The sequence below is a fragment of the Ambystoma mexicanum genome, chromosome 7p, assembly GCF_040938575.1.
Source record: "Ambystoma mexicanum isolate Mex_15411 chromosome 7p, UKY_AmexF1_1, whole genome shotgun sequence".
NCBI classification, from domain to species: Eukaryota; Metazoa; Chordata; class Amphibia; order Caudata; family Ambystomatidae; genus Ambystoma; species Ambystoma mexicanum.
This window is the reverse complement of record NC_090939.1, coordinates 740,999,671-741,020,343: the sequence shown is the minus strand read 5'-3', so window position 1 is coordinate 741,020,343 and position 20,673 is coordinate 740,999,671. Positions and strand designations below refer to the sequence as shown.

Here is a 20,673-nt window from a genome sequence, read left to right as displayed (position 1 = left end):
GAGGGGGGCTTGTGGGATGTATTTACCCATGCATCCTAGCCCTACCTCAAAACTGTGCAGTACTGACATGGAAAACATCATGATGGCCAGAGCTTCCCAGAAAATGCACAGGGAAATGCATGAAGAATAGGCTGCCACTCATTTTTGCCGATGTTATGGGCACAGAAGGACACTGCCTAAAACCACCATTGGACTACCCGCACAGTAGTCTGAAACCATTGGGAATGGCAATGCTGATTGCCAAATGCAACCTAGAATTGTGGGGAATTCATTTCTTAAATCCCAAAAATGGGTGCAGTACCAGTACTCACCACTATCCAAAAGCCGGCGTTTTAAAACCACTCTGTTTCCCTGAAGGCAAGTCAAAATGCCTATTTTCAAACATTGCAATATGTGCAAAATATTTACTGAACACCAGCAGACATTTGGCAGAATGGAGTTTTGTGTGCCTACAAAATCTGGGAAATGAAGATCATAAGACAAGGTTTATAACAAGACTGGCTGCGCTGTGGATTTCAGCAGTTTAAGTTGCACTGGATTGAAAGACACTAAAAAAAAAAAAATCTAAATGTTTAAATTGACTGAGTGACCTACTTTTGAGTGTCACATAGGTTGCAATTGTTTAAATGTCATAGTTTTGCACTTAGAATCAGCATTCTAGCTGCATGTGTAAAATTGCAAGTTAATTTAAAAAGCAACAAATAACATGACAGTAGCTGAAAGTCTGGCTTAAGGAACTTGATTCTGCCTGGCAACTACCCCCATCAGGAGTGCAATTTGAGTCACCACTGTGTTCCCAGGCCAACCTTCCTTTTGCTGCCCACACTAAGGATATGCCATCTATCTGATAATTGAATTACCTGTGCTCTGCAAGAGAGTGAACAAAGCCCTCTTCACTCAGGCAAAGGTTTTTATTACCGCAGTCGTAAAATGTAGCTTCCTCTTGGCAGGAGCTGGGAGGAGCACTGCCTGTGAGAGCAAGCTGGCTTGGCAGAAACTGGAAAGACTGGTTTCTATACCATGTGACCTGGGAAACCACACCCCTTTGGAGCCAGAACATAACTTTAAAAAGATGAATAACTCATAGAGCGGACATGTGAAAATTTTATAAATGATACCATAATTCTTGTGATTTTTCTGCCCACAGTTTAAGAGGTTTTTCGACCCGGTGGCGTGTTCAGGGGGGTGTCAGCGGAAAAGTGGATATAACTAAATGTATGCATGTTAAAAATCTGAAACTTCATCAGTTAATGTCCCTACTCCCTGCACACATGTATGTAAAGTTGGGTCAATGTCAGAAATTGCAAAATCAGTTAAAAAGTGAAATATGTGCCATTTCTGAATGCAAGCTCCCAGGAAGAGCAGAGTTTGAACAGGGTATACCTCCTGTAATGCATGATGGGTGCATATGATTTTAAAACAATATGTACCTCTGCAAATATGTATTTGTTTCAAATCTAGATTTGTGTGTAAGTTGACAGGAGGAGTGGACTTTCTGCAGGCTGTAAAATGACATCACTCTGACTCACAGTTCATTCCCCAATCAAATAAGAAATGGAAGTTTGACCAATTAGAAGCTGAGAGAGAGGTAGGGTCAGTGATGCTAGAACACACCCACATTCTAAACACATAAAAGCAGACAGACAGGACAGATAGGGACTTTTCAATTCCATTTGCTGCAACGCACTCTGCCGGACCATACAACATCCAGAGATCCAGACTTCAAATTCATCAAACCTCCAGAGAGCCAAACTAGAGACTTCAATCTATCCAGAACTAGAGACCCAGACCAGAGAACCAGAGAGAGCTGACCCAGATCACTGTGAAGTGCAGAGACCAGAGGCGAATTTAAAACCCTGACCAGATCCGTGATGAGGCCCATTTCACTCAAGAATATAGTGTGAGTACCTAGAAAACTGTGCAGAGCCAATCTCCTAGTTAAAATAATATAATTCAATCTATTTAACCTAAGTAGAACTGCCTCCTAACTGTCACCTGTCATTTGTAAAGCTGTCACTTGTCATTTCTAGTCGCAAGCTGCACTTGTCTTTTGGAACTTTAGAATTTCAAATCTGAAAAACGACCTCTAGTCAATCGCTCATATCTCCGCAACCGTTTGTGCTAGAGACTTGCAGTAACTTTTATTTGGAAGCTGAGATCCTAGGCTTACCTAGGACCCCAAAACGATAGAGATAGTCCTTGTGGTTCCTCTGTAATAGCGCTCGGCGCATCCGCGAATTTTACCGCGATTTGCAATTTCTTCACGTGTAAAAAGACAGCAGTTTTGCTTTTCCATTTGCCAGAAATTCGTTTAACCTGCTAACTATCCCTGCATCATTGCTAGTGTGAGCCTGGACTAATATTAACTAGATACCACTCACCCTGAACCTCTGAAAGGGAATTAACAGCATTTCCAGCATATTTCTCATCCATTGCTAACACATATAAAAGCATTTGGGCCTGTGTTTTCAAAACTCCTATCTGTTTTCTGTGGTGTAAGCTTGCTGGGGTGAACTGATTACATTGATTGCATTTTTGAGAACTGCGTGCTTTCCTCCCATTCCCTTGCATTGCATAAAGAGGGGGGGAGTGGATTGCCAGAGAAAAGTGATTACATTGTTTGGTTGAAATCATATTGAGTATTTTCTGTACTGCATTCATTGAATATTGCATCCACCTGAGCTTACATAAAGCATCCTCTACCACATTATACTTTTGTTCCTATTTACCAGTGTGCTACCTTATCCATTTCATGTCAACTCATTGGTGATTATAAGAAGTGTGCTAGTGCCAGATTCTCCGTTGTTAATCTTTATCATATTAGATTAAGGGTGATATTCAATTATTAATTTATTATAAGTGTGATCTATATATCTATTGTTAAATTATCAAATAAACCTTTTAAACTTGCAAAACAGAACTACTTCTTGGCTCAGTGGGGTCAGGGGGATTCCAAGAGAGGGGTGTTATATAGGGGTAGTCATCCAGAACGCATGAACTGGACCTAAAGATATATCAATAAGGGTTTTCATTCAGTATTCTAGACTAGGCGTTAACTTAGCTGTAGTGCTGAATTGAATCCTCTTACAGCAGACAGGTATCAGCCTTCGAGATTTGAGATGGCAACAACCCGGAAAAAATCTACAGAGGGGTCGGTTGGGAGGGCGATGAGGAATACGTTGGAGGAACATCCAATCGAAAGAACATTACCAGTTGTTAAGTAACTTGTTCTTCGAGTGGATTGTGTCCTCCAACGTATTCCTCATTTTAGATAGGCTCCCAAAGCAGTATTTTGCATAGTTCCTCTGGAGGAGGGGTCAGATTATTATTTTTTTTTCCCACCACTGCCTTTAGATGGCGGAATAAAGCACTGCTTTTCCAAAGGTCAGCTCCCTAGACTGGGAAGCATCCAGGCTATAGAATTTTGAGAAGGTATGAAGTGAAGACCAAGTTGCTGCTTTGCAAATGGACCTTATTGGGACACCTCTTTGAAGGGCTGTGGAAGAGGCGATGCCTCTGGTGGAATGAGCCCTTAAACCTTCTGGTGGGTCTTTTTGTGCTAGTCTGTAGCATTCTGAAATGTAAAGCACGATCCAGCGTGAAATTGTCTGTTTTGTTACTGATTGACTCAGTTTTCTTTCTGTGTAGGCTATAAACAAGTGATTGTGCACTCTAAGCCTAGAAAGTCTAGAGATGCAAAAGCTTAAAGCTCTTTTTGGGTCCAGTCTGTGTAATCTTTCTTCCTCCTTAGAAGGATGAGGTGGAGGATAGAATGAGGGTAAAACAATTTTCTGACTTAAATGAAAATCAGATATTCCTCTGTGAGGAAGACGCACTGGAGGACAGATGGACATACCTAGAAGGTCTGGATACCACATTCTCCTGACCCAATCCAGAGCAATTAGGATCATGCGGTTCCCGAAGCGTCTCAGCCTTCTGATGACCTGAGGAACGACGGGAATCGGAAGGGAACGCGTACAATAGTGGGAAATTCCAATCCACCACGAACGTGTCCCCCAAGGCTCCTCTCGGGGAAATTCCCTTGAGCAATACCTTTCGCATTTTCGGTTGGTACTGGTTGCGAATAGGTCTACCTGAGGGGTTCCCCAAAGGGAGAAGATATCTTGAATGACTTCCTGAGCCAATTCCCATTCGTGGGACACCGTGCTCTGCCTGCTCAGAACATCTGCCGTCACATTCTCTTCCCCGGCTAGATGAATTGCCGATAAAGAGATTCCTTCCTGAATCGCCCAATACCAGAGCTGCACTGCCTCTCTGCACAGGGTAGTGACCCCACACCTCCTCTTGTTTAGGTAGTGCATGGCCACTGTGTTGTCTGTCATTATCAGGACATTTTTTCCCCTGACAGATGGCAGGAAGGCCTTCAGCGCTAGTCTGATTGCCCTCAGCTCCAAAAGGTTGATATGTAGTTTGGACTCCGATGGAGACCAACAACCGTTTCTTGTCAAATCATTGGCATGTGCTCCCCACCCCAGGAGTGAGGCGTCTGTCACTACTGTGATCTCCGGCCATGGTTGCCAAAAAGGTTCTCCCGTTATGATGTTCTCTGCACAGGTCCACCATAGAAGGTCTTGTCTGACCTTGTTCGGAATCTGAAGAAGATCCGTCATTTGACCCGAGAATTGGGACCACTGAGTCTTTAGGTCCCATTGAAGGGATCTCATCCTCAAGCGTGCCTCTAGCACCAGAAAGATGCAGGATGCCATGAGGCTGAGCAACCTTAAAAAGTTTTAAGCCTGGAGATTTTGGGCATTTTGGAATTTGGAAAGCATCTAAATAATGTCTTGAGCCCTCGACTTGGGAGGCGAGCTCTTCCCCAAGGATTTGTCTAATACAGCTCCTATGTACTGGAGCTGTTGGGAAGGTGTCATTTGAGACTTCTTTAAATTGAGGGAGAAGCCCAGTTTGTGGACGAAGTGGCAGGTGACTTTCAGGTGATCCAGTGCTTGCTCGGCAGAGCGCGCTCTGATCAACCAATCGTCCAGGTAGGGGTAGACATGAATCCACCCCCTCTCCTGAGGTGCGCTGCCACACCTACCATTAACTTGGTGAAGGCCCTCGGGCGGAGGTCAACCCGAAATGGCAGGACTCGAAACTGATAGTGTGAGTCGCCAACTACGAACCTCAGGTATTTTCTGTGTTAGAGATGAATTGGCACATGAAAATAAGCATCCTGGAGGTCCAATGACACCAACCAGTCCTGGAGTTGAAGGGCCTGAAGGATCTGAGAAAGGGTAAACATCGTGAACTTGTCCTTCCTGAGGAACTTGTTCAAGTTTCTTAAGTCCAAGATGGGTCTCAGTCCTCTGTCCTTTTTGGGGATCAGAAAATACGGGGAGTACCAACCCTTGTTCCTCTCCGCTGCAGGTACTGGTTCTATAGCACCTTTCTCCAGCAGGGTTAGAACTTCCTGCTGTAGGAGCGGGTTTGAACGTTTCAACGGGTGTCTCCCTGCTGGATTGCTTTGAGGTTGCTTTAGAAAAGGAAGGCAATAGCCTTGGGCTATTATTTCTAGAGCCCAAACATCTGAAGTAATGGCTCGCCATTCTTGCAGATGCTGTGGCAGCCTGCCTCCTACAGGTGTTTTGTGGTGCAAGTCCTCAAAGTGGTTTTGTGGCGGATGTTGCAGCTGCTGATGGCAAAGAGGCTGCAGCTGGAGCTGGCTTAGCACGTTTTCCTCGTCCACCACGAGTGGACTTTCTTTGGCCCCTTTGACTGGCCATTCCTCTCGTCTTCCTGTATGAGGTGTAATAACGATAGGATCGTCCCCTCCATGATTTTCCTTGCGCACGAAAAGGCTGAGGTTGCCTAATAGCAGCTCCTAAAGATTTGGCCGCTGCTTTTGAGGTCTGCAACCTCTCAAGGCTCTCGTCAGCCTTGTTGCCAAAAAGGTGAGACCCGTCAAAAGGCATGTTCAGGAGGCGGTTCTGTACGTCCGGTGCAAACCCCGACTTCCGTAACCACGCAAACCTGCGCATTACCATGCTAGTGCCCATGGACCTGCTTATTCTATCCGCAGTGTCCAATCCAGATTGAAGGGATTCCTGCATGGCCTCCTTTCCATCTCTAACGATGGCTAGGAAACCTTCCCTTTCTTTCCCTTCTGGTATGTGCTCTGCCGCCATTTTGATGAACTCCCACAGAGTGTACGAAAATGTTGCCAAGGCACATGTGGAGTTGGCAGATTTTGATACCATGCTCCCGGATGAAAATATCTTCCGTGCCCAACCATCTACACGCTTATCGTCCCTGTCTTGAGGGATAGACGGGTACGCAAGTTTGTTGGAAGCTGTGGCTGCCTGTATGATCAAACTCTCGGGAGTTGGATGTTTTGACAGATAGCCGGGGTCGCTAGTGGCTGGGCGGTATTTTATGCAAGGGATTTATTTACCGGAGGAATAGAATCCGGAGTTTCCCAATTCTTGGCCACCCTGTTCTGTAAGGCTACATGAAAAGGTAGTACTGGGTCTTCAGTGGGACCATGGTCCAATATGTCTGTTAAATCGAACTGGTCGAATTGGGCTGGTGGTCTAGCCAATCCCAAGTAATCTACCACCTTGGTCATCAACTGATGGTAAGATGGACTGACATGCTCTCCTGGATCTGGTCTACCAAAGTCATTCTCAGGAGAGGGGTCAATGCCACTTGCATTATGTAATGACTCCACCAAATCCCTCATTCTGCTTTCCTCTGATATCAAGCATTCTGGGACATTTTGGGTGCCATATTCCAGTCCAAAAGGTACATCTTCCTCCTCGGATCTCTCCTGTTCCTCAAAAATTGAGGTCAAGGATTTGAAAAACTCCTTCCTAGGGAGAGGCTTGAAAACCTTCTCTGGGAGAGGAGGAGGAAGAGGTGTAGTACCAGGTTTTGAAGAAGGTACATGTTTTGTAGTTTTCTCCTTCTCTTTTTCTGGCTGCCCTGGCTTGGTTGGAGCCTTTGGCGCCGAAGGTTTTGGCGTCGACATCGATAAAGGCGTCGACGGCGTCGATGACATAGTGGTCGTCGACAGAGTCTGCTCGACGGCGTCGAGGCAGCCTTCAACGGTTTCCCCTTCGAGGTATGATAGATCTCGGACGGCGTCGGTGACCTCGAGCAGTCGACTCGACTCGAGCGTTTATCGCTCGGCGTACTGGAAGGTTCCCTATCCTTCCTTTTACGATCACCCGGGCTCAGGGGCGCCCGAGTATCGGAGCAATGACGCTCCCGGCGGCTTCCGAAGAAGGCGCGGGCCGAGGCTTCGCCTTCTCAAACACCTCCATCATTTTGACCCTGAATGCTTCCCACTCTTCGGTAGACGAATGTTTTGTGGGGCATTTCATTTTCGGAGACTCGCCTGACGACAAGGTGGAGGGAGACCTATGGCGTCGTTTCTTCAACTTTTTTGACGAAGACGATGAGCGATGAGAATCGCTTCAGGATCTAGATAGATGCCTTTCGCGTCGAGGAGATTTTTCCCCATGGGGTCTAGACTCGACGCTAGAGGATTTTCAATCCTTCCGACCTACCTGTAGCCTTCCTCTCCTTTCTCGCAAGGCCTTCCCCGTCATCGCCTGACACTTCGAACAGGCCTCCATGTCGTGGCCTTCCCCGAGACACCACAAACACTCGTGGTGCGGGTCCGTGATCGACATTTTTGAGCCGCACGACTTGCATTTCTTAAAACCCGATCTCGGGGTTGTGGTGCGCGTCGATGACGAGGACATAATTACTTCTCGTTATATTCTATTTCTTGACAGAACTCGAAGGCGTGCCGAATGTCCGAAGCAACGTAACTGGGGAAAAACGGAACGGAGGCCAACGGGCGCCGCGTGTGCTACTTATACACCCGATGACGTCACCCTTGACGGAGGCCTTCGAGGGACCATCGATTCGACATCGACGCACGGCGCCCTCTGCCGAAAAAATTTCCAAAGAGCAGCAAAGCTGGATGGAATACATCTAAGATGAGGAATACGTTGGAGGACATAATCCACTCGAATGGCTTTTTAAAGAAACATGTAGGCCTTGCAACTGGCACATCCACGCTATTAATAAATAACGAAGTAGGACTGCCTCTTGTTGAACATATTGCAACCCTTAGGCCAGTTTATTATTGTATTTATTTATTTTTGCATGTATTTCAGCGCAGAAAGCTCTGAGGCATCTTAGCGCTAGCTACAGAAAGTGCATAGTCAGATCATGAAGTGCAAGAACAAGCAAATTGGATACAGGTGAGATCAGTGTACAAAGACTGGCAAAGCCTCGCCTCATGTTACATGTTAGGGGGGGGCTACTTCAAGCGTGCACACAGTCATAATGCAGGCATAATAGACCGCATTATAGACAAGTCATGGGAATGCACAGATAGGTGAATCCTCTCCTCAAGGAAGTGGGGCTAAAGAAGAACATTGCAACGAGGGCTGCAGTAAACAGTAAAGGAGTAAACAAGCTTCTACGTACTGAAAGTCATATGAAGACGTGAGTAGCACTTAAGCGCAATCGGCAAAGGAACAATTTGAGGATGAAACGACAGTGTCATAGGCAGAGGCAGAGTTTGTAGAAGTCAATACATTACGAGTGTCTTGGTGCAGACAGACTCGCGGCGCAGTAAGCATTATACCTACAGTTGTTGCTGGGAGAATGTGTACAAGGTTGGATGGTATGGTGGTTGGACCAGATAAGTCAGCTAGAGTGAGGTGGTGTGTGCTACAGATGTTCGTGAGAGCAGCACAGTGTATACTAACAAATGAAAGCATTTCGACATCATAGAAATGCTTACCATACTGTGTAGTATTTACTACGGGAAGCGGCACATGGACAAGACGAGAAAGCATATTCTCCATGGAAGTCAGGTGAATTAGTAGCCATGGTAGGAGCCAAAGAGTTGTTTAGGGAAAGCCTGGTAGTCTGCTGCCTGCACTGCGCATGCACTGACAGGCACAGACAGGTAACAGCCTTTCTTCTGGGCTAGCAGTAGACTAGTATAGAACTAGATCCATGTCTATACTGGATCAGGTTATAGAGCAGCCCTGAACTTCAAACGTATGGAGAGTGAGTTAAGGATGTCTTAGGGCAGTCAGGTGGGCCATATTTGCTGTGGTTTGCGTATATCAAAAGAACTTTGTATGACAAAAGACATGGTGATCTATGGGTACACCCCGAACAAATAACGGGCAGTGTAAAAGAAATTAAGGCTGACTACTGGCAAAAATGTTAGCAAGATACGTGGCTCAACCATGCCTAACGTCTATGGCAAGAATTCGGGATCATACCAAAATACTTAAGCCCATAACTGAGAAGCCCAAAATACCTAACTTCGAGAGCCACATTTCAATATTTATATTATATATGGGGGTGGGTTAAGTTAATAAAAAAGGTGCATGTGTATTTAAGGGAGCTGCAGGGGTTCTATATATGTGATGAAATGCGGTAAAAGAATTCACATAGATCCAAGAATTCTTAACTTAAATGCTTATCATATCATATGATATAATAAAAGATCAGATATAGGTTTGTCCGTAGCCATCCTGTCTGCTTTGCCTGTTATCACCGCTAAAGGGAGCTGTTGCCTTAAGCATACAACAATAAGACTTCAAGCTCCGGAGCAGGACATTTCGGCGCGGACGGTTCGGCGCAGGACGATTTGGCGTGGCCGGTTCGGCGCAGCAGCCCACGCCCAACTGGCCGCACATAAATGTTCTGAGATTTCTTCATGCAGGCACCACAGCCACGCAGACTACACAGCCGGGCCCGCGAAGGTGGGGGTTGTGCTGCTCAGAGCAGTTTGCTCCGAGCAGCACAGCCCCCACCCTCGTGAGCCCGGCAGATCTAATCTGCCCTGTGCGCCGCACACTAGTGCACATCGTCTGCTGTTTAGGGAAACGTTCAGTGTAGTGCACTGAAAGTGCGAGTTCCAACTTCATCCCACACTATTTAAAAATGAAACCGCTCTAGAACAGTTTCATTTTAAAATAGTGTGGGATGAAGTTGAAACTCGCACTTTCAGTGCACTGCACTGAACGTTTCACTAAACAGCAGGCGATGTGCACTGGTGTGCGGCGCACTAAAACATCCCGTCGCCGAACTGGCCGCGGCGAATCGGCCCGCGCCGAACCGGCAGCACCGAAACGGAGTGCACCATTCAAGTTCATCTTCCAGGCGAACAAAATGTGTATTTCAACAATAACAACATAACATTATTTGCAGAAGAGGCCCAAGACAGGGATATCATTTTAACAGCATACTTCAAGTTACATACACTAAGAAAACATATACATTAAATAAAACATATACACAGAAATTCATTTGATTAAGCACTATTTCTCTAACAAAAAAAATTACATTTTTTTCCAATGTACTTATGTATTATGTAATTTATTGTAATATTTCTTGGTATGTATTATATGAATAATATTGTTCATGTACGTTTTCAACTTTGACTTAAATGAATTTTATTTTATGATCTCATGTCTACTTTGAATATGCTGCACATGAATTTTATTACTCTGACATCCCTCAACATTATATATTTGAGACCAAAACCCATAAGTGGAATCCAAGACAATGAGGATCAGATATAACGATTGGCTGTATGTAATATGTTGAACTTTCAATGGATTCTGAGAGATTTTGTTTGAGGTTACTACTCCACGTAAAAAGGAGCAAGATCATTTAATACATTTTTTTATATTAATATAAAGTACATTAAAATACACCACAAAATATATTTACACTCTGATAATGTCTTCCTATACGCACATTAACCAGTGTACACAGGCCTTTCCACTAGTATTTCATAATGCACTTGCACTTTATACTTTTATGTTATGGCATTTTATGTATTATTTACAACTATGGGAACAAAAAACTCTTCTAAACAATGTTAGATGTTGTGTTCTTGTTTTGTGTTTTTGCGTATATACTTAAGTTTAATTGTTCCTTTTACTGTTTTATATGTGTTAAACGCTGTGTACAATGTCTGCTGTTTATATTCACTTTTATGGCATTCAGCCGAAATAAAGTATTTTGACTGACTGACTACAATCTAAGCGGTAGACTGAAAGTCGAATTGCCTAATTTAGTCAACTTTTTAAAAAGGTTATTTAGGAAATGTTTTGTTTCTAGCTCCTCATATTACATTTCCTCATCAGATACAATATGCAGTCTTAATTCCCTCTCTTTATCCTCTGACAAGGTGGTCAGAAGGTAAGACTTAACCTTTGCTTTCAGGTCACAACAAAGTTAGGCATATTGGTTTTTAAACATGCATTTATCTTTTTTCTCCAGACCAGTCAGCTATAGACACTGCACATCCAGTGAGAAGAATTACATCTACTTTTAGAGGTTATCAAATGCAGACGTAGGATTGTGCATTCTTCAAGCCCATGGCCAGAAAACAAAAGCCCTAGTTAGAGAGCTGACACGGTCTGTGCCACAGTCACCATCTTCAAAGCGTACGTGGCGTTAAAAGGGTTTTAAGAGATGGTGGTCTGTAATAGTATAAGATCACCTCACCCCTTGCCCATCACAAACCACAGAAGTAGAATCCATGGTGGGTCACCACAGAAATAGCCCTGAAGACATATCAAAGAGTTTCAGGATCCAGAGAAGGAGCCTGTTAGTAAGGGAACTGAGGTAGCGAAATGAAAAATGAGGGAACAACAACTGAGCTGCCACTCAACCATGGACTGACCCATTTAACAAAACAATGATTTAACTAGGTCAGACCATCAGGATGAACCTTTGTCCGAATGTTGAAAAGAGACAGTCAGTTTTGCTTCTTTAAGTGCAAGTCCATTGATGCTCTTTAGCCCATAAAAGATCAGTCTTGTTGGGGATTTGACTTGTGACTGGAGCCAGTCACTTAAACTCCACCTATCCATGGGTGACCTATCAGGGACTCTTTGTATTTCTCGCACAAGGAATGACTAATCTTTTCTTATATGTAGAATTCCAATGAACTGTACCTGTTACACAAAGGTAAATGCTGACATTTCCCCTCTACAATTATGAAGCAAAAAGGCCTTGGGTTAAGCATTATACACTGAATTTGTTGCAATATAAGATGCTCTATCACCATACCACAAACAGAATTAAAGTGGAGCAATATGTATACGAATACTTGAGAAATGAAGACTGACCTCTGTGAACTATGTCATTTTTATGGCACCAGTGAATCGCCTTGATTAGTTGGTAGATATAGTTCTTCGCTTTATCTGGTGGGACTCCATTTGGCATTTCTTCCAACAACTCAAGCATGTTCTAATTGTAAAAAACAAACACAAGTATCTAGTTAAAGAAGCTTTGTAACAGTGTGATTTTTTTTTTAATCAAGTCAAACTCAAACAGTCGCATCAAATTAAGTCAGACCAAAAACTGATTCTTCTACCACCCACACTTTTTGATGTTGCTGGGAAGATATTTTTAACTATGGATTTGGCAGTAAACTACAGACGCCCAAAACTATACGTGTCAGGTGAAACTGTATTGAATAAAATTAAGTCGAGCATTCATATTTTTATGAAAATTAAGAGGTGCATATACGGTGCAAGTGAATTTATTGTGAATGCTAAAACAAAGAAAAAATCTTGTGTTATGAAAAGGGAAACTTGCCTTTTTTCCCATAACCATTTCAAGTCCTGCGATGGGAACAAAATCTATATTTTGAAAATCTTTTAATTCAATTTGTATTGGATTTACAAAAAACATTTTTGACAGACTTAGCAGTAACATTATGGTTAGGAGTTGTTTAAGAAAAGCAGGAGGAAGTGATGGAGGAGGTTGTGAAGGAGAAGTAGGTAGTAGACAGCATTCCAAGAGAAAAAACATTACGATTGCCAGTTATCAGCAATAGAGAATTCTAAGAAGAGTCGAAGTCTAAAATACATTACCTTATCACTACTTGCAACTAAACTTGTACCATGATGATTTCAGATTGAATCATTGAATTTAATATTAGGATCAGGGGAGGGGATGTTGAGTTGTGGATCATTGGGGGTGAAGACCTTCGGATGGCTCCTTAGGTAATCGCATTATGCTGTTGAACTAATCATTGCAGGTTGTCATAGATCTTACTGAATGTTCACTGATCCGCTTCTATTCTATACAACAATCTTTTTAAAGGTGGTAGTTCACCAATGTCTAAAAGTCCCTCTTCAACTCTAAGGCTCTTACTTGTTTTTCAAGATCTCAAGGTTATCATTTTGGCTATCCTTAAGCCCTAGCCCTAGCCCTTGATATGTATTTACCATTGCTTATTATGGATACAGCAGCATAAGTGGCTTCTTTTGGTTCTGTCACAAAAACATGAACTAAGACTAGTATTTGAGAGGGTACCTTCCTATTTGGAGGTCATAAATAAGGGGTGGTTTGCAAGCTGCTGAGAGGCATCTTTCTTTCCACTCACAGAGGTGGGAAGAGATTGGATGGTCACTTGTGAAGTTGGTGGTTAGTGAGCCAAATATTATGTGTTTTTCTCTCATAGGTTTACTTCCCAGGAAATAGAGAAGTCCTCTGGTATATTGAGCACCATAGGACAATCAGCGAACCTTTACCTAGGTATCTGGATTTCCTGTAGCTAGGTTTCCCATCGAGTAGGATAAAGGCATCCATTCCACAGTTTACAATGTCCCAAGTCGTAGGCCAGCCTATAAATCAGACTCCCCTCCAAGAGGAAATAACATAATTCAAATAAATCTTTTAGAACAAAAAACAATCTGCGCAAGTGGTTTTCTCACCACAAATGTAACCTTTTAACTTAACAACAAAGAAAGGGATTGATCCAGAGAAACATTAGTTACTACTAGACTTCGCTTCCGCGGCTTCAATCACTGTCCCTTGGTAGCACTTGGCGCATCTGCATGGCATCCTCGACACAATGATTTCACTTATGCAGGTCTTACTTAAATAGGTGTCTTTGAGGTAGAGTAAACACCCATGCAAAGTATCAGTGTCTGTTGTAGCAGGGCCCAGAGATTCTCCCGGCGGTGCGGTAGGCCAGCATGGTTGCTGGGTGCTTAGATAGGTATACAGTGCTGCCCAGACCCTACTACCTGATCGTGCAACCAAGTCTCAGTGTACTGTCGTCCCCCCCCCAAACCGACACTCACTCATTCCTGCGAATTTGTCTCTCCAACTGGATGCTGGTCTTTAGGCTAAGCTCCTCACCGATTCGCTATGCATTAAGTCTACTCACTCGATGCAGACAATTGTTTAGCTGGTGTTGTCTTACTACCGTACAGTGGCTGACCCTGTGTCTCCCGCCTCCCCAGTGTCTACTATTCCTTCTTCCAAGTCTTTCTTCCTTTCTCCAGCATCTCGCTTCTCCTTTTCTGGTGCCCTCTCCTCTAGGCACCTCAGTAGTCTCTTTGCATCTCTGCTCTTCCTTTGTATTCTCCACTTCCAACCACTAGTGTATGGTTAAACAGAATGTGGCACGCCAAATGTTTTGGACTACAACTCCCATGATTCTTAATCATTGGCTAGGCTGACTAGGGATCATAGGAGTTCAAGTCCAAAAACATTTGTTAGGTCCACATAATGAGTAATCATGACCCTGCTTTCTGGATTTTCTCTCCCTCCACCCTCTTCTCCACTCGCTCTTCACCTCCTCCTTACCATCACCTTCAACGTTCTTCTCTCCACCTCCTGTTACTTCAACCCTTTCTGTACCACCTCCAGGACTCTCTGCAGCTCAGACTCTTCACACCTGCTTCAAATGTCCAAATGTCTCCAAATGGCCACACTTTCCGAAAGCTATTTGTAAGCTTTTAGATGTCTCCAATCCTTCTACAGGCTGTACATGTGTGTCTAAATAGGTCTGCTTTAAGCATTGACTGGTGGTAAGCATGCATTGAGGTTAATTGTCTTGCCCCTCCTAGCTATTCTGGTATATCGAGCCTGCATTAGGCCAGTCTACCATCTTGTAATTGGTAGAACCCTACATGCCCAGCAGAACGCAGTTCTGGCATTACATGTGTTATACCCATTTGTCCTGAATGTCACTGTTCACCGTATGGAACTCTGGGCTACCAGCCAATTCCATCGATGTGATACTAATTAAATGATGGACAATGAATCATTTGCACATTCCACAGGTCAGCATGCTAAAAATTAATTTCCACATACCTAAAGACTATACAGTTGGCTAGATATAAAAATCAGGAAAATTATTTGATTGTAGGGACATTCTATACATCAATATCTTGATGCATTTAACACAATTAAATGAGAGGTTTGATTTGCAAGCATTTGTTAGCATACCTTTGAGACTATCCCAGTGAAAGAGCTGCTGCAATTCAGGATTTTGCATGAATCACTAAATAATTCAGCAAAATAAAGAGTGCATAGATGAACCCCACTGTGGGTGCACTTTGCTTGTTAATCACTACAATCCGCCTTGAAACACTGTACACCAATAAAACAGTTATTTTAACTTACAATGCTTGTGCTTCAAAATGGAGACGTAACTGTCTCAATCTCACCAAGCTAGCATCATGTCGCATATAACAGAGCAGAAATTTAATCCCCTCTCACCAATGCATTGTGCAGCACTTTTATTTAGGCGCATTAGATTCACAAAATGGAGTCCTTATGAAATCACAACATTTCGTTTTCCAAACATGCTGTATGTTTCTGGAATCACGTTGAAATTTCTCAACCACTTGACAAAAAGCCATCAAGACATCTTGCCATACAATCTCAATCATGCAGGCGTTTTTCAAATTTGCTCTGCATTTAACCTTTAGTGAAAGTTAATCTACTTTTTGTGGATAGAAGTTCACCTTTGCGCAAGTCTTAATTGCTCAGCGCTCTGGATGGGCTCAGCACAAATACTATTACTTTGAAATTGTTAGCAGGCAACTTAGAAAATTACAAAATGAATTACTTGTTGGTGCACATTACGTTTCATATACAAGACATTATTGCTAATTAAAATGGGTTTATATCAATCATCTTGCATGGCAAGCATACGTCCACTATTACATGAACTGGTATTGCAACATGCATGCCTAAAAATTCAAGGAAAAGATACAAATTTAGTTTTGACTTCTCTAGCACTTAAAGGGCACTGGACGACACTATGAACCACTTAAGTCTCTATTCTTTCCAAGTATCCATATGCATTTTCAAGCTGATGCATTGTGTAACGGGAAGCAATGTTTAATCATATTACACATTCAATGGTCCCAAAATGTGTCATTGAGCAGAATTGATGTAACAGAGTACCTGAAAAGGTGTCCCATAAACCTGCAGAGTTTAAGCAAGCATGTCAGGCACTCGAGCCAGGGCAGGGCAGTCAAATGCTGCGTCACCTAATCCACCCTCGACAGCCGCTTTCTGCTAAACCCCCAAGTTGGCTTTCGCTATGTTTACATGGCAAGGATTTTCTTCCTACGGGTCTGAAGAACTGCGGGCCGCAGCAGTGAATTCCTCTTCACACAAGGATTGCTTTTTGTAGCTAGGGACCTCCAACTCTTCATCTCGTGGGTTCACATGATTGGGAGAGACCGAGCTTGGTATCACATTACAAAGGCTAGTAGTGGTATTGGACCTCATGTGGCCATCCCCTATTCCAGACCCCTAGTATTAAGCAGGCCTACAGGGAATCCTCACCATCAGGAAGTGGGTGGTGGGGCCCCGTCCCTCAGGTTGTTCCAGCACATTCCGTCATGGCAAAACAGGGGACATCAGCAATTCCCGTCTAAACGGCCCGGTGCATAGGCCCCTTGGTTGACTTGTGAGATCGGAATCAGGTTGGTTTTTGAGCAATTCACCACAAAGCCAGCTACTGCTCCACAGTCCACTGGGAGGCCAAGGAGTGTCAAAATTATTGTGTTAGATGCAGGATATCCACAGAAAGTTGTTTGCTGCATGGAATAGTAATGGCAAAAGTGGGCAACCTTGTTTGGTACTTCGCTGGATAGGAAATGTATGTACACCCACATTCATTAATGACATGGTGTTGTGCAATTGCTCCGAACTAACATGATGAAATGCTTTTTCTGTGTCATGGCTTCGCATGCTCATTCCAGTATATAAAAAAGCGGATCAAGATTGTCCATCTAATTATCAACAAATCTCTCTCTTGGATGTTGCCGGTAAATTGTTTGGTAAGATCATACTATCCCACCTCCAAGACTGGGTCAACAGAAACAACATAATAAGTGATCTCCAGGCAGGGTTCAAGAAGAACAAAGATACCCTGGATCAATGTTTATTGCTATTTCTGTTGATTCAGAAGTACTTCCATCATATCTCAACTGTAGTCTGGCACCAGTTCATGTGTTCCTTATGGACTGCGGTGAGCAGACAACCCACTTTAATGTAGGTATAGGCGTGAGACAGGGCTGTGTTTCGGCCCCACTTGTATTTAATATTTATATACAGGAGATAACAGACACTCTGCTTCTTGGTTGTCAAGACTGCCCAAAGTTGGCAACTGACAAATATCCGGCATCATTTTATGCGGATGACACTGTCTTGATTGCAACTACTCCACAAGGGTTGGAGAAATCACTTTCTACATTTTTGGCTAAAACTAAAGTGTTGCATCTTAATCTGAACACTAGTAAGGCAAAGCAATGGTATTTAGACCATACCCTTCGAAATACAAATGACTACAGCTGAAAGTGTAGGGAGCTCCAATTGAGCAGGTCAAATTTCTCGATTATCTTGGAGTAAGATTTCAGGATTGTCCTGGCTGGGTGGCTCAGACCGATAAAGTAGTGACCAGTTTGGAAATGCTGAGCGGGGCAATCACCTTCTTCATTCACCATGGGAGTGGTGCAGTATCCCCAGCCCTGAACCTGTACAGCAAGTAGGCGGTGCTGTTCTGTCAGAGTTTTGGGGATACATCAATTTAGCAGGGCTGAATGTTAAGGAAAAAACGTTTTTAAAGAAACTGCTGGTAATCCCCCTGAGTGGTCTCGCTGCCTTGGTCCATTTGAAGTATGAAACTACCTCAATAGGTACTCTGGCTAGGGTCAGAGCAGCCATTTTTTGGGTAAGACTTTGGTCTCAACCAGGCCTGGGAAAGTACATGGATGTGTTGTTGCATTTGATGTCATTAGACAAAGATAGGAGCCTTGAAGGGTTTGCTCATGTGAAAAATACACTGTACAATCTGGGTGCGTCTGACCTATGGGATTGCCCAAGGGGCAGTAGTCGCTTAATCCTGTGCAAATAAAAAACGACAACAAAACGGAGAGCCCCGGAATAAACCTTAGTAGACGCTGCCATGCGTAGACTGGGTCAAGAGAATCTTACAAATAACACAGAGTCGGGATTAAAACTTATCTGGATTCAATCTCGCCTCCATTTGAAAGATCTCTGTACATGCACCTTAGACTTGGTATCTTCCCAGTTGCTCCCGTTACACATTTATGGAGCAGTATTTGGTCTGACATTTGCCCAATGTGCAGGATGGCTAAGGAAACAGTGTTAAACTTTTTATTATTTTGTCACAAGACTCTCTGATTACGCTGTCTTTACTTGAAACCGATTTTAAGGGCTGCAGAGATCTGCTCTTCATATCTTGCAGTCATATTTTTGACTCTGTGTACTTTTCCCCAAGTGGTCTTTGCAACGATATATCCACAGGGCATGGCTGCCCAGAAATAAGGCTCTGGAATAGCAATGTTAATCTAACATTTTGGTGTTGAAGAATTTAGTTTTATATTGTGAGGCTGCAAGCATTGCTCTCCTTATCTTAGCTTTTTGTCATTTAACTACAAAAGAACTTTTTTTTATAAAATAGAGATTGTATTTTATTGTAGATAATGAGTTTTTATTGCGTATGCTTTTTTGTCTATTTTTGCAAGTAACAATGTATTTTTTAAGATAATAATTTGTGGAATAAAGCTTGTTTACTACTACTACTGCTTAGCAGCAAAAGATGCTCTTGTGTTGTACTCTCCCAATGGATGGAGTCTAAGATTTGACAGATATTATGTGAGACCTTCCAGTGCATGATGAAGCATGTTTGGCCACTGTCAGCCCTGATGACGTTGCTTAAATTAACTACTCAGATTTTCGTGAGCAGTTCTAAATCTCTGTTAATCTGGGAGATTGATCAGTAATTAGCATATAATGTGAGATCTTTCAGAGTTTTGCGAATGAGTGAAAAATGCAAGGTTTTTAAGGCAATGCAAACTCTTTTAGAGTTTAAGATTGAGATGACAACTTTCTTCTTTTAATTTGAGGAGTTCTATGCATCTAGGAATCTGTACTACAAATAAAAAATCAGAAAGGAAATAAGACGGGTGTACTTAATGCAACTCCAAAGTCAAAACATAAATAGCAGCAGCATCCTGACAATGGGCTTTGCACACTAAACTTGCATGATCTGGCAAGCCACACACAATCTAATTTTAACATGCTGAGGTTTATAATGGTGCATCTCTTGTAAAGATGAGTCTGCGGTCACAGATAATGTCAGTAACTTCTTTACTTCAGGTTCAAGTCACAGGTCATTAAGTTATAGGTACAAGGCTAGTACATTAGCATCAAGGGGCACAGGCATCCATGGCACCCTCCCCTTACACGTAGCTCACTTCCAACTGACATTCACAGAACACTCACAAAGAAACACACCCACAGCATTCCACAGCTCACATGCTCACAGAACAGGCATGAAGGGAAAGCACATCACAACATATCTCCCACCTTTAAACCAAAAAACGAAAACAGCGAAAACAACATGAACATCCTTATTTCCTAACTTCACCAAGACCATGGCCTCTGAAACAGTAAACTCCATTCCATCAAACTCCAACACAACCACTCCCTGCCCTTAGATGTGGAACATAACAGGACAAGGCCACCCTCAAACCACTCCACAGTCCTCGCATGTTGACCAAACAGTGGAACACTCGTACCAGGGAACCAGCCCCAAACACTCTGAACTGCTACCAGCTACCCATTTTCAATCCACTCAACCATCAGCCTTCAACCATTCACAAAACAACACAGTGGTACACTAAATCACTCAACTGGTGTCCAACACCACTCCAATTGCTCAAATGACCAACACAACTTGATAGCACAAAGATGCACGATTGCCGTCATACAAGGCAATGCACAATTCCAAATCGCAGTGTGACAACGCCACACCAAAAACACCAGAAACTAAAGCATGTCCAATGCCAGGCCACAGAGTGGCATACCACAACACAGCCATCAGGGACAAATACCCCAGTGGCACAACCATGGTGTCAAACACACCAATAACTAATTGGGTGTCCAACTCACCAAACAACCCACAGGTGTCCAACACCCCAACAACAACTAGGCATCCAATGCCTACCTCCCACATGAGTGTCCAGCAAGCCCGAGCTCAAATGGCACAGGTTCAACAACTTCACAACAAGCTGGGTGTCCAACATCCCTGAAGCAGCACATATGTAGGCCAGAGCCCCAAACAGCTGGCCCTACTCTACAACAACAAAACTAAAACTGGCCGCCCACCCTTAACTAATGGTTTGCTAGGAAACAAGCCAAGTTCACAATACAAGACAAAGAACACCGTAATTGAAGGAATCCCTATCCTTGACAAGTCCATGCCCTACCTTAAAGTCCAGATTTGTGTAGTCCTGTAGAAGCAAAAGTTAAACACACAACACATTAAAAAAAATCACAACTGAGACGGACACCAGGGGGCGCAGGCAATAT

At 43.3% G+C, this 20,673-nt stretch overlaps 1 protein-coding gene across 11 annotated transcripts in view; it reads right to left on the bottom strand.

Moving 5' to 3' along the window:
- CDKL5 (cyclin dependent kinase like 5) overlaps nt 1-20,673 on the bottom strand; it is a 2,489,742-nt gene that overhangs the window by 1,028,336 nt on the left and 1,440,733 nt on the right. For all 11 annotated transcript variants that reach the window (XM_069636841.1, XM_069636839.1, XM_069636845.1 and 8 more), the window contains one exon: nt 12,144-12,264. In XM_069636841.1, the coding sequence (XP_069492942.1) occupies nt 12,144-12,264 (121 nt within the window). The remainder of the gene's footprint in view (nt 1-12,143; nt 12,265-20,673) is intronic.